Genomic DNA, 25,161 nt, shown 5'->3' on the forward strand with positions numbered 1-25,161 from the left:
TTACTTTTTGCAAACTTGGAAGAGGAAATGAGAGAAATTCTCCTTTTAGCTGGTATATTTGAACATGAAAAATAAATAAATAAATAAAATAAACAAAACAAAACAAAACAAACCCTGAGATTAGACCCTCTCCAAAAGGTCTAGTAGGAGAAACTGAAAGCTTCAAGCCTGGATGATCAGCACTTCCTGAGTGTCAGAAGGAAGCTTTGAGTAGGGTGACTAATTCAAGGTCCAGAGCATTGACTCCTCTGGCTTGGGAAAGTCTTCCTGTAGAGTTGAAATCTCTTGCAACCCCAAATCCAGGAACTCTGTTTACTCCTGAAAAAGAAGCAACTTCATCTGATCTAGAATTCTGAGGACTTCCCCTTGAGAATCATTCCAGAGCACAGACGAAAGCAGAGTTTGTGACTCTGTCCCGGGAATCTGATTAGGAATTTGGGCAATTAGTAAAACAAAACTCATTGCCTGTGGTTATTGACTCACGGAAGCAGCTTGCATCTTAGAATGTAAAATCTATTTTGTTAACAAACCAATGAACCCAGAAGAAACCTGCAAAATAAAATGGTCTATTTATTATCTGTTTGAGAATCATTTCTTCATTTATTAAACCAATAAATATTAATGGAGATCTACTTATGTGAGAGGAATTATGCTGAGTATTGAGGATACAAGCATGACAAAAACAGTCATAGTGTTTGCTCTCATAGAGACTATCAAGGAGGGAGGCATAGAGAACTATAGCTAATCCATTATCTTTGTGCAAATTGGCAAAAGGAGACTCTTCGTGTAGATGCAGCCAATGTACACACTCCTTGGTGAGCAGAGACTATATTTATACAATTAGTAAAAGGGCACTCCTTCTTATAGACAGAGGGAGATCTATAACAGGATGCATGGCTTGTCAAGTGGACTGTGAGCTGGATTTTATCCCTCATTCTCTCCCTGATTAGGTATCCTTGTCCTTGTCCAGTGAATAGCCTTTGCACCTAGGCATATTTCAAATAAATCATCTCACAAGTAAATGCATTATTATGAACAAAAATAAATGCTATAAGGAAAGGTATGAGTCATTATGAGAGTATACAACAGACAAGGCAGGTTGTCCCAGCCTGGGAAGACTTTAAATACTTTTCTGAGGAATGATGTTCAAGCAGGAATATTTAAGATAGATACAGGTCAACCAGGAAAGAAATTTTAAGATAGAGAGAAAAACATGAGTGAAGGACTTGAGAGATTAATGATAACAACTCATTCTGAGAAGTGATAGAAGGCAAAATTGTACACACCGTCTGAGGGAGAGATGATGTTAGAAGGCAATAGGGGATGAGATCATACAGAGTCTTGTGCCACTTTGTAAGGCCAATGTGGAACCAGCAAAGCTTTTAAAACCATGAATAGCACAATCAGATGCGCATTTCAAAAAGTCTAGTTGGAACGAGAAAAATGAATTGGAGAAGCAAATTTGGAAGCAGAAAATTTAATTAGGAAGATCCTGCAGTTCTCCAATGGAAACACGATGAGAGCTGGAACTAGGGTGGTAGACATGAAGACGATTTTGGCTTGTTGGGACACATAGAACCAGCTCACAATAGTCATCCTACGATGCATGGTCAAGAGACCTGCCTTTACCAATGCTAGCAGTGATTTGAGTCATTTATCAGAAGATGTTTCTCTAGAGAAAGTGCAACTTTTTAAAGAAGTCTGAAGGGCCTGCATTATAATACTCCTGTTGTAGCTTCATAAAATACCAACTTAATTCTCTACATGGAGAATCATTATAGCCTCTCACCCAATTTCAGACTAGAGTCCTTGAATGAAGAGCTGGCCGTGTACCTTTAAGAACAGACACTGTGATATTGCCACAAATAAATATTTTAAACACACATACCAGTCACTATAAAAAATAAACTCTGGTTGATTACGTGGGATCTACTGAGTTGTAAGACTTTAATGGTAGAGCTGCTTGCATTGTATTCTTGACTAACTTCAGAGCCTTCTCTTGTTTTGGGCCCTACTCAAAACTGAAGGTATCAGGAATTACTTAGGAAAAGGTTTGAAGTAGCTGATGTGTAATATACTGCAAAATGTGTCTATTTCAAATAATACATTTAGAAATAGGGAAATAAATAAGGTGTATTTGGGAATGGCTGGACATGTTACGAAATAAATTCAGAACAAACTTTGCTAATTTTAGTTGACCTTCCTGAGCCTCTATGCTACATCGTTGCTATGGTCTGAATGTTTCTGCCAAAACTCATGTTGAAATTTAATTGTAATTGTAACAATGTTGAGAGGTAAGACTTTTAACAGGTGACTAGGTCATGAGGACTCTACTCCCATGAATGGGCTAATACTGTTATCAGCAAAGTGCATTAGTTATTACGGGAATGGGTTCTTGATAAAAAGGATGAATGTGGCCCAATTTTCTCTCTGCCTCACATGCATGCTTGCTTCCTCATTCTACCATGGGCTGACCCTCATCAGATGCCAGTGCCATTCTCATGGGCTTCGGCTCCAGAACAGTGAGTCAAACTTCTGTTATTTATAACATTATCCATTCTGTGGTATTCTGTTATAGCAACAGAAAATGGACTAAGACAATTGTGTTTGGTATCCATGGATAAGTGTCAGTTCAGAGGCAGTGTCTACTAATCTCTCCGAAGTGTGAATATATTCTTTATAATCAGTTACCTTGGTGAATGAATGCAGGTTCCTTTAGGCAAGATCACAAAAAGAATTTATATTATGTATGTACAGCAATGTCATAGGGTGCATCCTCAAGAGGGTATCACCATTCAAGAGGTCCTGGGAAGATAAACTTGAGCTAGTCTGGAAATTAGATGAGACGTATAATTCTTCATTATGGTGACTCAAGTCAGGATCATGCTCGTCAGTCCCAGAGATTTTAAAAACATTATTACTATTATATGGATCTATTTTTCATTCTATTTCAGTCTCAGGAATGCCATAGTCAATTATGTAGCACCAAAGAGTTCTGCAAGCAAACAGTTCTAAAGACTACTGCTACCCATTTTATTAATCACATATACTCTTTATTATCCAGTAGGTACATGGTGACACTTTGTTCTTAATGGGATTTCATTCTTCCTATTGAAATCAGTGAACCATTCAATGGCAACGTCTCACATATTCAATTATAGTTGGTAGAAAATAGTCACTGTTAAGATTTCCCCTGGTTGAGTCCACATTTCAGCAACTGAGCGAACAGCAACAGCTATTCTAATCTCCTTGATCAGATGTATTGGGCCTGGAATCTCTGGCTAAGTACACACGTCCATACACGTTGCCTATATCAATATTGTGTTTCTTCCTCTTCTGTCTAACAAATTTAGAATCAATTCTTACACACGTTTCCCAGGTTTCCGATACTGTGAATTAGGGGTCTTCTGAGACTTGACACTAGTTTTGGATTAGGAGGCAATGGAGCCATAGAGAGAGTGAAGTGGACAGAGTTTCTAGTAATGGTGGCCAGAAAAGGTCATCAATTCCCTTTTACAAAACAAATATAAAATGGATGGAATTATCATAAACAACCATTTCAGGACACTGGAAATTGATGAAAGGCAGATAAGAAATTAAGAAACATTTATGCTCAAAAAATAACTAGAGCCTCAGATAAGAATAGCAAGAGTCTGTTTTTTTGCTTTTTGTTGTTGTTGTTTCTGTTTTCGATGTTGTTTTTGTTTTTTTAGTCTGGGGATGCTCCCAAAGTCTTCCTCATGCCCCCAGGTCAGTGGGTAGAAACTTTGGTTTTATCTGATTGAAGTTGGTTGTAAAAAAACAGCAGCTTTGGTGTCAGAAAAGTCAATCTATATTTGCAGCAGGGGTTGGGTGAGAAAGTCCAGCTTCAAACAAAAGAGACCACCTGAGAAAGCCTCATTAAAAATGAAAGCCAGGTGAGACCTGAGAACTGGCTGGAACTTTGGCTACATTCACAGCTTGGACACAAGTTGATCAACAGGGGATGCAACCTCAGGGGCTCTAGGTGTTTGTTTATAATCTCTGTCCCATAGTTAACCATTAAGCAATATAGTCAAAGGGAAAATCCTAGAATTCTAGGCTAAAAACTTAATTAAAAACCAAGACTACACTAGCATCCACAGTCAGCAGATTCTGCATTTAAGTTGGAGAAAGTAACTAAAAAAGGCAAACAACAAGAGTGATATTTGAAAACATAAAACAAAATCCAGAGTTGCTACAAAATGTTCTGTTATTAACCATATATTATAAATCATGTAAAGACACAGAAAAGTGAGAGTCAAACTCAGGGGACAAAAACAGTCAATAGAAATTGTTTTGAATGACCCCATATGTTGATTTAGCAGGCAGAGATATGAAAATAGATTTTATAAAATGTTTAGAGAATTAAATGAAACTATGTTCAACGAATTAAAAGAAAAATATCATGACAATGATCCAGAAATTTTGGACTTTTTTTTTTTTTTGAGACAAAGTCTGGCTCTGTCGCCCAAGCTGGAGTGCAGTGACACGATCTCGGCTCACTGCAACCTCTGCCCTCCGGGTTCACACCATTCTCCTGCCTGAGCCTCTCAAGTAGCTGGGACTACAGGTGCCCGCCACTACACCCAGCTAATTTTTTGTATTTTTAGTAGAAACGGGGTTTCACCATGTTCGCCAGGATGGTCTTGATCTCCTGAGCTTGTGATCCGCCCGCCTCAGCCTCCCAAGGTGCTGGGATTACAGGCGTGAGCCACCGCGCCCGGCCTGTACTTTTAAAAAACAAATAGAAGCTACAAAAGGAAGCAAATACAAATTCTACACTTAAAAAATAAATTAACTGAAGTGAAAATTTTATTTCATGGTATCAACAGCAAATATGACATGGCAGAAGAAAGAATGATGAACTTGAAGATTAATCAATATAAATTATTTAGTCCAAAAACACAGGCAAACACAAGAATGAAGAAAAATGAAGTGTCTCAGAGATTCGTAAGCCAAATTAAAACATACCAACATAGATGTAGAAGGATTCCCAGAAAATGAATAAAGGGGTAGAAAAATATTTGAAAATAATGCCTGAAAACTTCCTAATTTAATGAAAAAACATAGATTCAAGAAGCTCCAAAAATCCTGATGCAAAGAGAATCACATATAGACACATCACAGTCAAGCCACTGAAAGCTAAATACAAAGATAAAATCTTGAAAACAACCTGAGAAACAGACTCATCATGTACAGAGAAAAAGCAATATAATTAACAGCTGATGTTTGAACACACAAAACATTAACAGCAGAAGATAAGTAAATGGCATTCAAGTTGTTGAAGGAAAAAATAAAACATTTTTAAAAATAATTCTACATTTAGCAACAATATCCTTCAAAAATGAAGGCAAAATAGAGATGTTCCCAGATAAACAAAGACTGAGAGCATTTGTTGTTAGCAGACCTACCTTACCACAAATACTAAAGGAATTCTTCGGGCTGAAAGGAAGTGAAAACTGGCATCAATTCATATCTACAAGAAGAATGAAAAACAACAACAAACAGAAATTCTAACTATATTAGTAAGTTTTCTTCAAAGAAGTGGAAGCAATATAATATATATGTGTGTGTATTTGTGTGTGTGTACTTTATGTATTTACATGTATAAAGTAAGATGACATATATTGCAAAAATTGGCACACACATTATGGAGGCAAAGAAGTTCCATGATCTGCTGTCTACAAGCCAGACCACCAGGAAAGCTGGTGGTGTAATGCAGTCCAAGTCCTAAGGCCTCTGATCTGAGAAGCCAAAATGAAAGTTGTGGTCTGAGTCTGAGAACAAGGATCACTCATGCCTAAGGGCAGGAGAAGGTGGATGTCCCAGTACAAGCAGAGGGGAAATTTGGACTTCCTACACATTTTTGTTCTTTTCAGGCCTTCAATGGATTGGATGATGCCTACTCACATTGGTGAGGGTGATCTTCTTTATTTAGTCTGCTGATGCCAGTGCTAATCCCTTCCAGAAACACTCTCACAGACACACCCAGAAATAATGTTTTACCAGCTATCTGGGCATCTCTTACCTCAGCCAGGTTGACACATAAAATTTAACACCACACTACCTATGTAACATAAGTAGGTAATTATAAAGAAATGTATGTGTATGTATTGCATTCTGTTATTTTTTCTTTAATTTAAAAATCATATGCTTAACAGAAAAGAAAGCAGTAAAAGGGGAACAGAGGAATAGAAAATATACAAAACATGGAAAACAAATAACAAAATGGAAGATATTGATTCAATCATATCAGTAATTAAATTAAAAGTGAGTGGACTAAATAGTCTGATTAAAAGAGAGAGATTACCAGATTGGATTACATAAACAACAGTATCCAGCTATGTTTTGTTTATAGGAGATACATTTTAGAATCAAAGACATAAATACTTTTATGGTGAAAGGTTGTAAATAAATAAATCATACAAACAGTAAGCATAAGAGAGCTGAAGTGGCTATTCAATTTACACTTGAACAAAATGAGTTCAAACTCTGTGGGTCCACTTATACATGGAATTTTTCTGTATTCCCATAAAAATATTGTAAAATTATTTGGAGATTAGTGGCAACTTCATAAAGCACACCAACCATGTGACCTACAAATATCACAATAACTAAGAAAAAGTTAATTATGTCATCAATGCATAAAACATATGCAAATGCTAGTTTATTTTATCATTTACTACCATAAAATATACATGAACCTATTATAAAAAGTTAAAATGCATCAAAACTTACGCACACAAACTGCAATTTGCAGTTGAAAGAAATATAAACAAATGAAAATATGCAGTATTAAGTCATAACTGTATAAAATTAACCATAGTATATACCGTACTATTGTAATAATTTCATAGCCACCTCCTGTTGCTTTTGTGGTGAGCTCAAGTGTTACCAGTATCTGCTTAAAATGCCCTGTGACACTAATCATATCCATGTGAGCAGTTCATTTCTCCAGTAAACTGTATAACACAGTAAAGAGTAAAATCTCATGGTTCTTATGTATTTTTCATCATATTTAGAGTAATATAGTTAATCATGGGACCCATACAAAGTGACACTAGCAACGCTATATGTGCTCTCAAGAAACAGAGAAAAGCCATAGCATTAAAGAAAAAGTTTAACTGTTTGCTGTGTACCATAGATCGAGGTCTGCAGCTGTGGTTGCCCACCATTTTGAGATAAATGAATCCAGTGTAAGGACCGTTGTAAGAAAAGGAAATTAGTGAAACCATTGCTACAGCTGCACCAGCAGGTGTGAAAATCTTGCACATTTCATAAAATATTTTTTAATCTCATATTGAAAATGCAGCTTTTCATTTCATGAAATGGCAGGATTTGCTATTATAATCAAGGCATACCTATGTACTCTAATACTATTTGAGAAAAAGCAAAGTCATTATATGACAACTTAAAGTAAAAGGAAGGTGAAGATCTAAAGTTGAAGAATTTAATGCCAGCAAAGGATGGTATGATACTTTTAGAAAGAAGTTTGGGGCCGGGCGTGGTGGCTCACCCATGTAATCCCAGCACTTGGGGAGGACGAGGCAGGCAGATCACAAGGCCAGGAGATTGAGACCATCCTGATCAACACGTTGAAACCCCGTCTCAACTAAAAATACAATAAATTAACTGGGTGTGGTGGCGAGTGCCTGTAATCCCAGCTACTCAGGAGGCTGAGGCATGAGACTCTCTCGAACCCAGGAGGCAGAGGTTACAGTGAGCCGAGATCACGCCACTGTACTCTGACCTGGCGACAGAGCAAGAACTCCCTCTCAAAAAAAAAAAAACAAAACAAAACAAAACAAAAAAAGTTTTGCTTAAAAAATATCAAGACAATAGGAAAAACAGCTTCTGCTAACAAAGAAGCAGCAATTTCCCAGATGCCATTAAGGAAATTATTGAGTAGAAAGGATACCTTCCTGAAGATGTTTTTAATATAGGCAAAAGTACCCTATTCTGTAAACAGGTCACAAATTATATTTATTAGTAAGAAAGAGAAGTGAACACCAGATTTTTACAGCAGGAAGAATTTGGCATACTCTAATTTTTTGTGCAGATGCAGTTGAGTTTATAATCAAGACTGCCCTTATCTATAAAGCTTGCTAGTTTCTGAGACTTGGGGAAAATATAAATACCAGCTGCCAGTCATCGGATTGTATAACAAGAAGGTCTGGACGAGAACCCTTTTTCTGGATTGGTTCCATTGATGCTTTGTCTCTGAAGTCAGTAAGTACCTTGCCAGTAAGGAACTGCCTTTTGAAATTCTTTGATTTTGGACAATTTCCCTAGCCACCCAGAATGCCATGACTTCAACACAAAAGGCATAGAAGTGGTCAACTTGCACCCAAACACAACATCTCTAATTCAGCATCTAGCCACTAGATCAGGGGATCATAAGAACATTTAAGGCTCACTACATGTGGTACTCTATGAAAAAGATTTTCAATGCTATGGGAGAGAACCACAATATAGAGTACATCATGAAAGTCTGGAAGGCTTACATCATTGAAGATACCATCATTATTACGGAAAAAGTCATGAAAGCCCATCAAGACTGAAACAATAAATTTTTGCAGGAGAAAATTGTGTCCAGATGATGTGTATGACTTCACATCATTTACGACAGAGCCAATCAAGAAAATCATTGAAAGGGATTGTGGATATGGAAAAACTAAAAAGGTAAAGGGTAAAGGGTTTCAAGGTACAGATCTCGGAGAAATTCAAGAAATAATAGACATCATATCAGAGGAATTAACGGAATTAATGTCTTCCATTAAGAAGATGACTTAATGGAGATGAGGGTTTCTGAACCAGTGCCAGACAGTGAGGAAGAAGACGTGGAAGAAGATGTAGAGGAATTAGTGCCAGAAAACATATTGACATTAGACAATCTGGCAGAAGGGTTCTGATGATTCAAGGTTGCCTTTTTTTTTTTTTTTAAACAACATGGATAATAGGAGATTTGAAATTAAAGCAAAGGTGGAAGAGGAATTCATACCATATAAAAACATTTTTAGAGAAATAAAGTGGAAGATTCAGAGATAAATTACAGTGTATTTCTGTTAAGTTACAGTGTGTGCCTGTCTCTCTTGCCTTTCCTTCTATTTCATGCACCTCTTTTGCCTCTGCCACCCCTGAGACAATAAGACCAATCCCTCCTCTCCTCCTCAGCCTAATCAACATGAAGACAAAGGTGAAGACCTTAATGATGATCCACTTCCACTTAATAAATAATAAATATATTTTCTCTTCCTTATGATTTTCTTAATATTGTCTTTTTTCTAGCTTACCCTGTTGTGAAAATATAGTATGTAATACACATAAAATCAAAAATATGTATTAATCAGCTGTTTATGTTATTGGTAAAGCTTCTGGTCCACACTAGGCTATTAGCAGTTAAGCTTTGGGTTAGTCAAAAGTTATACTCAAATTTCTGACTGTGCGGGGATCAATGCCCCTACTCCTCACATTGCTCAAGGGTCAACTGTATTAACATCAAACAAAAATAGACTTTCAGACATGGAATATTACAAGACAAAGATATAAGGCTAGGTGTGGTGGCTCATGCCTATAATCCCAGCACTTTGGGAGGCCAAGGTGGGTGGATCACTTGAGGTCAGGAGTTTGAGACCAGCTTGGCCAACATGGTGAAACCCAATTTCTACTAAAAATATATAAATTAGCCAGGGATGGTGGTGGGTGCCTGTAGTCCCAGCTATTTGGGAGGCTGAGGCAGGAGAATCCCTTGAACCTAGGAGGTAGAGGTTGCAGTGAGGGCAGATCATGCCACTGCACTCCAGCCTGGGAGACAGAGAGACACTCCATTGCGGAAAAAAAAAAATCAAAACCACAATGAGATACCATCTCACACCAGTTAGAATGGCAATCATTAAAAAGTCAGGAAACAACAGGTGCTGGAGAGGATGTGGAGAAATAGGAACACTTTTACACTGCTGGTGGGACTGTAAACTAGCTCAACCATTGTGGAAGACAATGTGGCGATTACTCAAGGATCTAGAACTAGAAATACCATTAGACCCAGCCATCCCATTACTGGGGATATACCCAAAGGATTATAAATCATGCTGCTGTAAGGACACATGCACACATATGTTTATTGTGGCACTATTCACAACAGCAAAGACTTGGAATCAACCCAAATGTCCATCAATGATAGACTTAATTAAGAAAATGTGGCACATATACACCATGGAATACTATGCAGCCATAAAAACAGGATGAATTCCTGTCTTTTGCAGGGACATGAATGAAGCTGGAAACCATCTTTCTAAGCAAAGTATCACAAGGACAGAAAACCAGACACTGCATGTTCTCACTCACAGGTGGGAGTTGAACAACGAGAACACATGGACACAGGGCGGCATCATATATTTTGGCCTGTCTGGGGGTGGGGAGCTGGGGGAGGAATAGCATTAGGAGAAACTCCTAATGTAAATTATGAGTTGATGGGTGCAGCACACCAACATGGCACATGTATACGTATGTAACAAACCTGCACATTGTGCACATGTACCCTAGAACTTAAAGTATAATAAAAAAAAAAAAAGAAATAAAAACAAAAGTGTGGTTAAGTACTAGCCAAGGACAATTACCACTGTGACAATGCTTGATAATTTTAGTAAAGATTTATGGGTTTTTTTTGGAAAAAGAAAGACAAAGAAATATATTTTGATGTGATAAAAGAGTCAACATGTTAGAAAAACAAACAATTATAAGTGTATATACACATGAGAACAGATCCCCAAATTCCTGAAGGAAAAAAATATAGATTAGGAAGGAGAAATAGACAAGTCAACAATTAAAGATTTCAGTGATTCTATTTCAGTAATTTGTAGAACAAAAAAAAAATCTGTAAGGATATAGAAAACTTGAACAAACACTACGAACCATCCAGATCTGATATTTATGAAAGACTCCATCAAAAAAAGAGAGAATACATTCTCTTTACAAGTATTTTTTGAATATTCTCCAGGCAATACCATATGTCAGGCCACAAAATAAGCCTAAATACATTTTTATCTTTTTGCCTTATTTTAACATAAAACATCAGCCTTCTTTTGGTTAGTATTCACATGATATATTTTTCCATCCTTTGCTATTTTAAAATTTTATTTTATTTTATTTTATTTTAATTCCAGGATACATGTGTAGGATGTGCAGGTCTGTTACATAGGTAAACATGTGCCATAGTGATTTTCTGTACTATCAACCCATCACCTAGGTATTAATTCTAGCATGCATTAGCTGTAATTCCTGATGCTCTCCCTCCCCCCACACCCTACCTCCCAACAGGCCCCAGTGTGTGTTTTTCCCCTCCCTGTGCCCATGTGTTCTCATTGTTCAGCTACCACTTACAAGTGAGAACATGCAGTATTTGGTTTTCTGTTCTTGTATTAGTTTGCTGAGGAGAGTGGCTTTCAGCTCCATCCATACCCCTGCAAAAGACATGATCTCATTCCTTTTTATGGCTGCATAGTATTCTATGGTGTATATGTACCACATTTTCTTTGTCCAGTCTATCACTGATGGACATTTGGGTTGATTTCATGTGTTTGCTATTGTGAATAGTGCTGCAATAAACATATGTGTGCATGACTGGTTATATAATAGAATGATTTACATTCTTTGGCATATATACTCGGTAATGGGATTGCTGGGTCAAATGATATTTCTGGTTCTAGGTCTTTGAAGAATTGCCACACTGTCTTCCACAGTGTTTGAACGAATTTACATGCCCACCAGCAGTGTAAAAGCATTCCTATTTCTCCACAAGCTTGCCAGCATCTTTTGCTTCTTGACTCTGTTGGGGGAATGGAGTTTCGTTCTTATTGCCTGGGCTGGAGTGCAATGGCATGGTCTTGGCTCACTGCAACCTCCACTTCCTGGATTCAAGCAATTCTCCTGCCTCAGCCTCCCAATTGTCTGGGATCACAGGCACCCACCACCACACCTGGCTAATTTTTTTGTAGTTTTAGTAGAGACAGGGTTTCACCATGTTGGGAGGCTGGTCTCAAACTCCTGACCTCAAGTGATCCACCTGCCTCAGCCTCCCAAAGTGCTGGGATTACAGACGTGAGCCACTGCGCCTGTCCTGTTTTAACTTTTTAATAATTACCATTCTGACTGATGTGAGATGGCATCTCATTGTGGTTTTGATTTGCATTTCTCTAATGATCAGTGATGTTGAGCTTTTTTTCATATGTTTATTGGCCACATAAATGTCTTCTTTTGAGAAGTGCCTGTTCATGTCCTTTGCCCACTTTTTAATGGGGTTGTTTGGTTTCTTTCTTGTAAATTTGTTTAAGTTCCTTGTAGTTTCTGAATATTAGACCTTTGTCAGATGGGTAGATTGCAAAAACTTTCCCCCATTCTGTAGGTTGTCTGTTCACTCTGATGATAGTTTGTTTTGTTGTGCAGAAGCTCTTTAGTTTAATCAGATCCAATTTGTCAATTTTTGCTTTTATTGCAATTGCTTTCGATGTTTTCATCATGAAATTATCGCCCATGCCTATGTCCTGAATGGTATTGCCTAGCTTTTCTTCTAGGGTTTTTATAATTTTGGGATTTACATTTAAGTCTTTAAGTCATATTGAGTTAATTTTTGTACAAGGTGTAAGGAAGGGGTCCAGTTTCAGTTTTCTGCATATGGCTAGCCAGTTCTCCCAGACCCATTTATTAAACAGGGAATCCTTTCCCCATTGTTTGTTTTTGTCAGGTTTGTTGCAGATCAGATGGTTGTAGATGTGTGGTCTTATTTCTGAGTTCTCTATTCTGTTCTATTGGTCCATGTGTCTGTTTTTGTACCAATACCATGCTGTTTTGGTTACTGTAGGCTTGTAGTATGATTTGAAGTCAGGTGGTGTGATGCCTCCAGGTTTGCTCTTCTTGCTTAGGATTGTCTTGGCTATACGGGCTCTTTTCTGGTTTCATATGGATTTTAAAGTAGTTTTTTTTTTTTAATTTTGTGAAGAATTGCAATGGTAATTTAATGGGAATAGGATTGAATCTATAAACTACCTTGGGCAGTGTGGCCATTTTTACAATATTGATTCTTCCTATTCATGAGCATGGAATGTTTTTCCACTTGTGTCCTCTCTGATTTCATTGAACAGTGGTTTGTAGTTCTCCTTGAAGAGATCCTCCACTTCACCCTGGCCAGAACTTCCAATGCTATGTTGAATAGGAGTGATGAGAGAGGGCATCCTTGTATGGTGCTGGCTTTCAAGGGGAATGCTTCCAGCTTGTGCCCATTCAGCATGATATTGCCTGTGGGTTTTTCATAAAAGTATCTGATTATTTTGAGGTGTGTTCCATCAACACCTAGTTTATTAAGAGTTTTTAACATGAAGGGATGTTGAATTTTATTGAAGCCCTTTTCTGCAGTTATTGAGATAATTGTGTGGTTTTTGTGCTTAGTCCTATTTATATGATGAATTACATTTATTGGTTTGCATATGTTGAACAAGCCTGGCATCCCAGAGATGAAGCCGACCTTATCATGGTGAATAAGCTTTTTGATTTGCTGCTGATTCAGTTTTCCAGTATTTTATTAAGGATTTTTGCCTCAATGTTCATCAGGGATATTGGCCTGAAGTTTTCTTTTGTTGTAGTATTTCTGCCAGGTTTTGGTATCAGGATGACCCTGGCCTCATAAAATGAGTTCGAGGGAGTCCCTCCTTTTCAAGTGTTTGGAATAGTTGCAGAAAAAAATGGTACCAACTCCTCTTTGTACCTCTGGTAAAATTCAGCTGTAAATCGGATGGTCCTGGACTTCTTTTGGTTGGTAGGCTATTTATTACTGCCTCAATTTCAGGTTTTGTTTTTGGTTTATTCAGGGATTCAACTTTTTTCCTGTTTCAAGCTTGGGATAGTGTATATGTCCTGTTTCAAGCTTGGGATAGTGTATATGTCCAGGAATTTATCCATTTCCTCTAGATTTACCAGTTTATGTGCATAGAGGTGTCTATAGTACACTCTGATGGTTGTTTGTATTTCTGAGATCAGTGGTGATATTCCCTTTATCTTTTTTTTATTGTGTCTATTTGATTCTTCTCTCTTCTTTTTTAGTTTAGTTAGTGGTCTATCTGTTTTATTAATTTTTTTTCAAAAAACTAACTTCCATTCTTCTTTTAACCTTTCTGTATGCTGATAATTAATGTGTCTGTTGTAAACAATCCTTTTTCCTATTCAATCTGAAACTCTGTTTACTAATTGGCCTATTATTTCTTTTACATTCATTGCATTTAATGAAATTACTAATATATTTGAGTTTAAATATATTACGTTAGAATTTGTTTTATTTTTTCCCATTTTTTGTATACCTCCCTTCTCTTTTTGCTTTATTTTAGATTGTTTTTTATTTTTTGTTTCTCTTTTGTCAATTTGTTATGTACACATTGTCTTAATGATTATTTCAGAGGTTACAGTTCAAAGAAAATGTAAAGACTGTAAAAAATTTTAATTTATCTTCATTTCAATGCTTTTATTGTTATGTATTTTAACTTATAAATATTTTTAAATACACAAGGCATTATGGTTGCTAGTGTATACAATATAAATTATTAATTTACTTACCCATATTTTTATCTTTTCTGATTTTTTAAAAGTCATTTTTGTTTGTTTAAATTTCTGTTTCCATCTAGGGTGAATTTCCCTTCTACCTAACTCCTTTTCATGTTTCTTTTAATTTGGGTTTGCTGGTGACAAATTCTCTCTCTCTTTTTTTTTTTTCTTGCATATCTAAAGCTATTATTGTTTTTGTCTTCCTTTTGAAAGCATATTTTCCCTGATGATAGAATTCTAGCTTGGCAGTTGTTTTCTTTCAGTATGTTGAAAATGTCATTCCGTTAATTTCTGTTTTCCTGCTGTTAAGGGGTCAATTATTAGCCTTATTGTTAGTCTTTGAAAATAATGTCTTTTTACTCTAACTCTTTTTAAGGCTTTTTCTTTCTTTCTTTTTTCTGTTGTTTTATTTGATATGTCTACATGTATTTTATGTATCAGTGAATATGTATTTATCCTGTTGGTAGGTAACTCAGGGTGATTCTTAAATTTGTGTCTTAATGTTTTCCTCAAGTTTGAAAAATTCATGGCCACTATTTCTTCGTATATTGCTTCTGATACATTCTCTCTCTCCTGTTAATCTGGTAGTCTAATTACACTTGTGCTAGATCTTTTCCCAGGGTTCTATATGCTTCTTACACTCTTTTATACATATTACACTACTTTTTTTTCTCTGTGCTTCAATCTAGATATTTTTTACTGACACATCTTCCAATTCACTGATTTTATCTCCAGTTATTTTTAATGTGGTGTTAAAACATCTATTAAGTTCTTAGTTTCTCTTATATTTTATACTTCTGGTGTTTTCACTTTATTTTTAAATAATATTTCTCATTCTCTGGTGTGATTTGAAAATTTGTTGTATATTATTTTTTCAACACAGTAATAATTATAATAGTTTTTATTGCTGCATAACAAATTAACATGTTTAGTAGCTTAAAATGCCACAACATTTCCACTGGACAGGTGTTCTAGGCATGGCTTAGCTGGGTTCTCTGCTCAGGATCTCACACACCAGCAATCAGCATCAGCAGAGCTGTATTCCTTCCTGGAGTTTGGCCTCCACTTCCAAACTCATGTGGTTGTTAGCAGAACTTAGCCCCTTGTGGTTATAGAACTGAGGTTGTGTTTTCTCTCTGGCTTTCTGCTGACACTGTTAGTTCCTAGATGTTGCCTATATTCCTTGCTACATGACCCTGTTACAAATCCTCTTAAAACATGGCCGCTTAATTCTTTAAAGTCAGCAAGTTAGTATTCTTGCTCCATTCTGATATGATAAATTCTTATATAATGTTATATAAGCATGAGAATGAGACGTATCATCATCTTTGCCATATTCTATTGAACAGAGGCAAGTCACAGTTCTGCCCACACTCAAAGAAAGGGAATACATGGGTGTGACTCATTATAAGTCACCTTAGAATGTGTCTGCCACAGTCATGTTTATCTTAAATTTGTATCTTGTAACTTTAATATGATTATTTTATGGGTTTGTTTGCATTGAGTGCTTTTTAAAGAAATGTCTTGAGTCTTTCATCTTTGTTTTTTTATCCTGGTATGTCTGGTGCATTTTTATTACATCTTGGACACTCTCTATCAGAAATCCTCACACTTTCCTGAAAAGGGCTAGGTAATAAATAATTTAAGGTTTGTGGATCATACATAAGTCCCTGTTCCAACTACTAAATTCTGCCATAGTCACACAAAAGAAGCCATAGATGATACATAAGTGAATGAGTGGGGTTGTGGTTCAAAAAATTTCATTTTTTTTGTGTGTGCTTACTGATATTTGAATTTTACATAGTTTTCACATGTCACAAAGTAGATTTTAAATTTGTTTTCAATTATTTAAAATTGTAAAAACTAGTATATCCCTTGCAGCCTATGCAAAAACATGTAGTGGGCTCATGGGCTGTAGTTTTCCTACTCCAGTACTATAAGAAAAAATTATAAAGACAAATTGGTACTCTAGATTCTATTATCTTCCTCTAGAGAATATTTTATTTTGCTTCTCCACATGTAGTTAGACTAGGGGCAAGATCATATTAATCTAACTGGAAATTAAATTAATTTGAAGTTTTAGTCTTTGTGAAGGGTTCATTTATTTCCACTTTACCCTTTCACAGAGAGTATAACCCTTAAGCATATGGAAATTTCTAGATACTCTGCTCAGTTTATTAGTTCTTTTGACCAAAGACCACAAACAGCAAATTACAATTCTTCAAGGAAACTGCAAAGAATTGAGGGTCAAGCTAACACATCTGCATATTCTTTCTTTCTAGAATCTTGGCTTCTCAACCATTCACTGACTTAGTAGCTATATCCATATATTACGGTCACTATAGCATCATTCTAGAGGTGTAGGAGAACTAATTGTACCCTTCAATTTTGTGTATGAATAGTAGCAGGGTGAAAAGAATCCTGGTAAGGAGTCACTTATTCCATTCTCTCACTTGTCTTCAGTTTTTTCATTTGTAAACTAGGGATAACAGTGTGGATGTATATGTCTACTTTATCATGTTATTGTGAGGTAACATAAAATAAGGTGATGGATGCAGAGTAGGAGGCAAAGTCATCAGCAGCAGCATCACCACTACCATATTATTATATCATCACTCATGGATGAACACACCAAGACCCACATACATGTCAGTCTAAATACTTGACAAGTTAGTCACAACTATGGAACTAAAACCTAGGTAAACCAAATCTCTAATCTAATGCTTTTTTCACCATTGCCAAGATGTCTTTTTAGGTTGCTACCATTAGCAGTACCACTATTGAACACAAATTCAAATTAAATTCAATATTACCAATATAGCCCAAATTATAAGGCTGGATTTCCTTTGTTTAAGTCTTAGTTTCCCATTTATCAGTTCAGTGTCCTATGGGAAATTATATAATATCTCTGTCTGTTTTCTCCTAAAAAGCAGTACAATTGTGCTATCTTGTAGGTTCATTCTTAAGATTAAATGAGTTAATATGTGTGCATTGCATAGTTTAGTACCTAGCATATAATAAGAGCATGTAATAGGTATTTTTTTTAGAAGTAGCAGCTCTAAGTTCACTGAGAGAACAAAAGATGGATGACAGAGAGTCTCTATATCTAAGGAGCTGACAATTGAGTTAGCAATCAAGACCAACGCAAAGAAATAATTAGTTAAAAATGTGTGACAATTGAGTGCCAAATTTTACATATCTTTCAACTATAGACACTCATTACCATATGTTTGGGCTATGGATAATGAGATGGATTTAATATGCAGAAGGTTCCCTGGCAAGGCTGAGGCCTTGAGACAAACTGAGCTGAGGGCTCCAAAATGAACATAGGGTGTGTGGCAAGAAGCTGAGAGATGAGAAAGCTCAGTTTAAAAGTATGAAAGCTCATACAATAGAATTCAGGAACAGGGTTGTTGATTCTTTCCAGAGACTTTAAAGTGCTTCAAATGTCAGAGTATCTGAAGGTCAGCCCTCTGTATGAGGGCCCCATGCATAAACCCTGCTTAATAATTGTCGCTTCTATTCTCTCATGTATGAAGAGTTACTCTATAAGGCCTTAAGCTTCCCTCCCTTGGCACCAGAGAAATGGACAGAAAATCTGACATGGATTTTAGCAGGACTATTACCCATGCTAATAAGGGAAATAAGCCTTTTCATCCCAGAGATTGTCCGTAATAGCCAAGCCAACTCTGTTCTCCAAAGTGTTATTCTCAGGATTAGGAAACGAGCTGCCTTAGTAATGAGTTCTCCAGATGCTCTGCTGTTTGGATTGTGTCTTCTGCCATTATCACTTGGGAGTAGTAAGTGTTGTTTTGGAGACAGAGACGTCTAGTACTGGGGACAGACAATTTGTACCTTATTAAAAAACACCTAAGCCAAAGTTAATGCTTTGTGACCCAAAGTTGAAATCCTTCCAGTGGACGGGCATGTGAGAATCTAGGGGAACTTAGTGTGGCTTCACTTCTGGTGTCAGACACAGGAAGACTGAGACAGGCATTATTTCCTTCCTCTCTAAATAGCTCCTTTAGTTATCACATTCTTGGTGCTATCTAAAGATTAGCCAGAAAAGGGGGAAAAACTATAGCTCTGCTCAGTATGACATTAGTGACCTTCTGTTAAGGAAATTCATAGGCTCTTCAGTAAAATACCTTAGTTCCATAAAGTGATTGTTAGTTAAATAACTGATGTGTTTTAAATAATCTTAGAAAAGGCATTGACAAAAATCTGGGAAACATTGTATAACTATCAGTAAAAAAAAGAAAGAAAGAAAGAAAAAAATCTATAATACATGATTGTAGGCAGTCAAATTTCCAGAGTGGTGGATATAATTCAGGCATAAGCACAACTCCCTAGAAGACTCAAAAAACATGCTACTTGATGAGTTTCACTTCCTTAACTGCTGGGATGGGGAATGTTTCTGATAGTATATACTGTTATTGCATAGCCAGTGATAGTCTATGGAAGGGGGAACATGGGTTCTCATAAGAAAGAATGTGATTTCTTTTTTTTTTTTTTTTTTTTTTGAGACGGAGTCTCGCTCTGTCGCCCAGGCTGGAGTGCAGTGGCGCGATCTCGGCTCACTGCAAGCTCCGCCTCCCGGGTTCACGCCATTCTCCTGCCTCAGCCTCCCGAGTAGCTGGGACTACAGGCGCCCACAACCGCGCCCGGCTAATTTTTTGTATTTTTAGTAGAGACGGGGTTTCACCGTGGTCTCGATCTCCTGACCTTGTGATCCGCCCGCCTCAGCCTCCCAAAGTGCTGGGATTACAGGCGTGAGCCACCGCGCCCGGCCAGAAAGAATGTGATTTCTAAGAAGTTGGAAATGTAGATGAATAGACTAATGTAGAGAAAAGGGCCATAAAGTACTTGGAAGACTGTAATTGGATCCTATACCTAATGCTGTCCAAGAATCTAAGCTCCAGGAGAAAAAAGACCAATTGGGTCATCTTTATTTTCTTAGCACTAGCGCCAGTACTTATACTTTGTGACTTCCCAATGCATTGAACTCTTGAAGAAGTTGTTGGTAAAATCAAGCACAACTGTAGTTTAAGCAAATTGAAATTCACAGGAGACTTTTTGTTTTAGATTTCAAAGGTTGCTTTATTAATATATAATTCTGCATATTTATGTGGTGCATGTGATTTTCGATACATTAATACAACGTGTAATGATAAAATTGAAGTAATTAGAATATCCATCATCTCAAACATTTATTATTTCTTTGTGGTGGGAACACTTCACATCTTCTCTTTTAGAAATTTTGAAATATAAAATAAATTCTAGTTACCTCCTGTACTATGGAGCACCAGAATGGATTCCTTGTAACTATATGTTTGTACCTGTTAACCAGCCTCTCTTCATCTACAACCTCACCATTTCCAGCCTCTTGTAACCATCATTCTCCTCTCTACCTCGCTGAGATCAACTTTTTAAGCTCTCACATGTAAGTGAGAACATATGATATTTTTCTTTCTGTGCCTGGCTTATTTCGTTTTAAAAATTTATACATAATAGTTGTACATATTTAAGGGCACATGTGATGTTTCGGTCCATGCAGAAAATGAAAATGCACAGGAGATTTTTAAAGATTCAGGAAACAAAAGGATAAGTAAGTTTTCTTCTTCAGGGAAAAATTGTAAACACTACGCTCATCTAGGATTGGGCCAGGAACAGGCCTGTGTCACATTTTTTGTAATTTATTTGAAAGCAAGGAAAGGCAATACAAACTCCAAAGTCAAAGACATTACCTGAATTTTGAGGTTTCTGTCTGTCTGTACCCTCTCCACTTTTTTATCTCGCATTTTTCCCTCCTCACCTATACTTCCTAGACTTTAGATGAGTAATCCTATCCTTGCCTACATTTTAAATTTCCCCATTCCACTCTGCATCCCTTTACTGATTATTCTTTTAGATGGAGCTGGGATAACATTTTTGGGGGAGTGTTACCAGTTTAAATAACTATCTGGAAGAGAGGGAGGCAAATATTCAAGGCCACAGACCTGAATAAGATCTTCTGGTTAATAAAATAAAATTACATTATGAAAATAATGTGAATTAATTTTAATGTATGCATGTGTAAAGGAAACTGTGGTCTTACAACAATGGGCTCCACACTATCAATTATAACCCAGGCAAGGGATCTAGATGTCACTGCAGATTGTTTCTAGATATATTAGTTGGATGAGCGACTATGACCCAAGGGAGAAGTAAAATATTGAGCATCTTCAGGAAAGGGATTAGAGGATTAGAGGCAAAACCGAAAATTATACTCAACTTAATCCACACCTGTGTTAGTATAATACATGCAGCAGTGCATGGATTTGGTCAATGCACTTCAAGAAAGATTTTAAAAGAGCATTTAAAAAGTCCATTTGAACAACTGGAAGGGAAGTTACAACACTTACAAAGTTAACGCTAGGATAATCGCATACTTGTTTACAAATCCAGAAATATTAGATTGAAGCCCCTCCACCCCTACCCCTGATCCTCTTAGAAATTTAAACTTGCTAATTTGGGGAAAATGAAAAAGAAATAACTGTAACTTCTGATAACACTAGCATTTATTGAGGGTTTCCTATATGTCAAATGCTAGGTCAAACTCTTCATACAAGTAACCCATTTAATTTTCATGGCAATTCTATGAAATATTAACATACTCAACTTACAAATGAGTTAAATATGACGGTTAAGATTCCGAGGAGCTATTGAGGAATTTATGCAGGAGAGCTCCATGAACAGGTTTTTGAAAAAAGTTAATGGTAACATCCAGGAGGAAGACTTAGACTAAGATCAACCAAAAGAAGACAGATTTGTTAGGAGGCCTTGTGGTGATCATAGAGGAAGGTGATGGCAGTCAGTAGTTGGGCATTGGTAGAAAGCATGAAGTGGAGGGGACAGGAAGAGAGAATTCCAGGAGGCACTATCTTTGTGTGGAAAAGGGAAGGGTGGTAGTCAGGACAGTCCTCAGCTTTCTGAATGGAGATAATGGTTAAACATGGTGAGAATTTATCAGGAGTAGATGTGGGTATAAGGAGCAAGGTTCATCTGCGCCAGTACAATCTCTCATGTTGGGTCTACTTGAGGTAAGACAAAAGGAAGGTGGATCAGCTTATTTGTATCCACAACATAGCTTGGAATATGCAAAATTGAAGTAAAAAAATAGGATGCTTCCTCTTTCTCTGATTAAATGAATATTATCTTTGCTCTCATACTAGAAAAATCTATTTCCTACTTAAAGAATGACCCTCAGATTCATTTTGCCATCTTTTCTACCTTTGATTAGAATTCAAGGAGACAATCTAAATATTGCAACCCCATATCAAACCATTTTTTATGATCCTAGGTGATATTTATTGCAAGGTCTCTAGAAAAAGTCATCGGTAGAAGTGTTCCCTTTTCTACTCTTTGATGGTCACTGAGGGTTTTAGATGCAGGGCTTAGATAAGTGAAGATCAGGACCTAGGGTTCTGAGGAGGAGAAGCATTCTCAGGACTCTCACAGGGCCTTTGGCATAGAAAACTGCTGACAGTGTGAAAAGGATATCAATCAGTCTCACATCTTCTATTCTTCACTATTCCTCACTGGATCCTTGGGAAGTAATTCAGGAGTGTGTTGAGAAGGAACTCTAGAGCTAGGCACATTTGATGTACCACCCGCTTCTTCCTTGACGTAGGCCCACTCCTTCAATGGCCAGGTAGTTGTTTCTTTCTTTCTTTAAACAGCTTTATTGAAGTACAATGGATATATAATATGCTACATACATTTAAAGTATACAATTTAGGGAGTTTGGCCATATACATACACCTGTGAAATCATCATCATAATTAAGGTAACAAATATATTTATCACCTTTAAACACTTCCTTGTGTCCCTTTGCTTTTTGTTTTTTGTGGTAAGGCACATAACACGAGATATACCATCTTAAAAAATTTTAAGTGCATATTACAGTATTGTTTAAGAATTATGCTGTACAGCAGCTCTCTAGAACTAATTATCTTGCATAATTGAAACTTTACATGAATTGAACAACAACTCCCCACTTCCTCTTTCTTGTTCCCCAGTAATCACCATTCTATTCCCTGCTTCTATGACTTTGACTATTTTAAATACCTCATCTAAGTGGAATCATGCAATATTTGTCCTCCTGTGACTGGCTTATACCATTTAGCACAATGTCCTCCAGTTGTTGCAAAGGGCAGGATTTCCTTTTTTAAAAAAGGCTTAACAACATTACATTCTATGTACATACCACATTGTCTTTATTCATTCATCTGTCAACGGACAGTTGGGTTGTTTCCACAATTTGGCTATTGTGAATGGTGCTGTAATGAACATGGGAATGCAAATATCTCTTCTAGATTTTTATTTTAATTCAGGTGTAGAAAACATGTTCAGTGTCACTAACCATCAGGGAAATGCAAATCATAACCACAGTGCAATATCACCTCATAATAGTTAGGGTGGCTAGTATTTTTTTTAAATCTATAATCAAAAGATAACAAGTGTTGGAGAGGATGTTGAGAAATTGTGCACTGTGGGTGGGAACGTAAAATGATGTAGCCACTGTGGAAAAGAGTATGGATGTTCCTCTGACCTCCATATGATCCAGCAAGCACACCTCTGGATCATATACCTCTGGGTATATAATAATAATAATAATAAAAGAACCAGGGAGTTATTTCTACAGATCTCTTTCAGTTTGCTACCACCTACTGATCACTATCTCTGCTCTCAATCCCAGAGTCCTAGGGTACCCTTCTACGCTTCCAAAGAAGGGGGTGAGGACAGGTGATTATTCTGAGCAAGTAGACAACAGGTCTAGGGCATTGCTCAGAGGATGGACATGCTTTTCACAGAAAGCCTTGGTCCAGCTTACTCTCATGATTAACTCATCACATCTTCCTTTCCTCTGCCCAGCCCTTTCAAACCTAGACCTACCTTGATGCCAAAGCCAAATTCCACTTTTGTGACTGAGTTCCTCTTTGAAGGTTTCTCCAGCTTCAGGTGGCAGTACAGACTTGTCTTTTTTGTTGTTTTTCTAACTTTGTACCTGCTGACTCTCTCTGGCAATGTGATTATCATGACCATTGTTCGCCTGGACCATCATCTCCACACTCCCCACCCCATGTACTTCTTCCTGAGCATGCTATCCATCTTTGAGACCTGCTACACTGTGGCCATCGTTCCCTATATGCTTTCTGGTCTCTTGAATCCTCACCAGCCCGTTGCCATCCACAGCTGTGCCACTCAGCTCTTCTTCTATCTCACCTTTGGCATCAACAACTGCTTCCTGCTCACAGTCATGGGATATGACCGCTATGTGGCCATCTGCAACCCCCTAAGGTGTTCAGTCATCATGAGTAAAAGGGCCTGTATCCAACTGGCCTCTGTGTCACTGGGGATTGGCCTTGCATGGCCATTGTCCAAGTAACATCTGTGTTTGGCCTGCTGTTCTGTGATGCCTTTGTCATCTCCCACTTCTTCTGTGATGTGAGACCCCTGCTGAAGCTGGCCTGCACAGACACCACTGTCAATGAGATCATCAACTTTGTTGTCAGTGTCTGTGTCCTTGTCCTACCTATGGACCTGGTCTTTGTCTTCTATGTCCTCATCATCTCCACCATTCTTACGATTGCCTCAGCTGAAGGTCGGAAGAAGGCCTTTGCCACCTGTGCCTCCCACCTCACGGTGGTCATCATCCACTATGGCTGTGCCTCCATCATCTACCTGAAGCCTAAGTCCCAGAGTTCCCTGGGACAGGACAGACTCATCGCAGTGATCTACACTGTCATCACTCCCCTACTGAACACTGTTGTGTACAGCCTGAGGAACAAGGAGATGCTCTGCGCAGAGCCATGGGGCAAACAAGGAGATGCTCTGTGCAGAGCCATGGGGCAAAAGCCCCTGTCTCCTTTACAAAGAGAGGTTGTGAAGCCTTTTTCTTTGAGTTTATAAATATGTATTAATTTTTAATGCTCTTTCAATAATGCCCTTTTGTATGGGATCAAGAAGACTAGACTAAATTGAACTGAGTACTAAAACTGGAGGTTTCTGTTTGAGCTTGTTGTGATCGTCTATGCTCTGCTCCAGAACATTTACAAAATAGCTTAGCATATGGTTATGAATGTAGGAAAAAAAAATGCACGCCTGAATTATGCACTCACATACACATGCACACAGCTACACACACCCTGAGAATATTTTGAGTTATACAACTCCATTAAAACATAAAGTCTGGCCAGGCGCGCTGGCTCACGCCTGTCATCCCAGCACTTTGGGAGGCTGAGGTGGGCGGATCACGAGGTCAGGAGTTCGAGATCAGCTTGACCAACATAGTAAAACCCCGTCTCTACTAAAAATACAAAAATTAGTCGGGCATGGTGGTGCACGCCTGTAATCCCAGCTACTCGGGAGGCTGAGGCAGAAGAATCACGTGAACCTGGGAGGTGGAGGTTGCAGTGAGCCAAGATTGCACCACTGCACTCCAGACTGGGCGACAGAGCTAGACTCGGAAACAAAACAAAACAAAACAAAAAAACATAAAGTCCAGCAGGG

General features: G+C 37.5%; 1 protein-coding gene across 1 annotated transcript; it reads left to right on the forward strand.

The window, feature by feature from the left end:
• Positions 1-23,539: 23,539 nt before the first annotated feature.
• Positions 23,540-24,572, forward strand: LOC105498276 (olfactory receptor 10J3). Its single transcript, XM_011770276.3, is given in 3 exon segments — positions 23,540-24,014; positions 24,017-24,393; positions 24,396-24,572. Coding segments are annotated over 3 exon segments (1,020 nt in total). The 5' UTR covers positions 23,540-23,548.
• Positions 24,573-25,161: the final 589 nt, after the last annotated feature.

This window comes from Macaca nemestrina, chromosome 1 (assembly GCF_043159975.1).
Source record: "Macaca nemestrina isolate mMacNem1 chromosome 1, mMacNem.hap1, whole genome shotgun sequence".
NCBI lineage: Eukaryota > Metazoa > Chordata > Mammalia > Primates > Cercopithecidae > Macaca > Macaca nemestrina.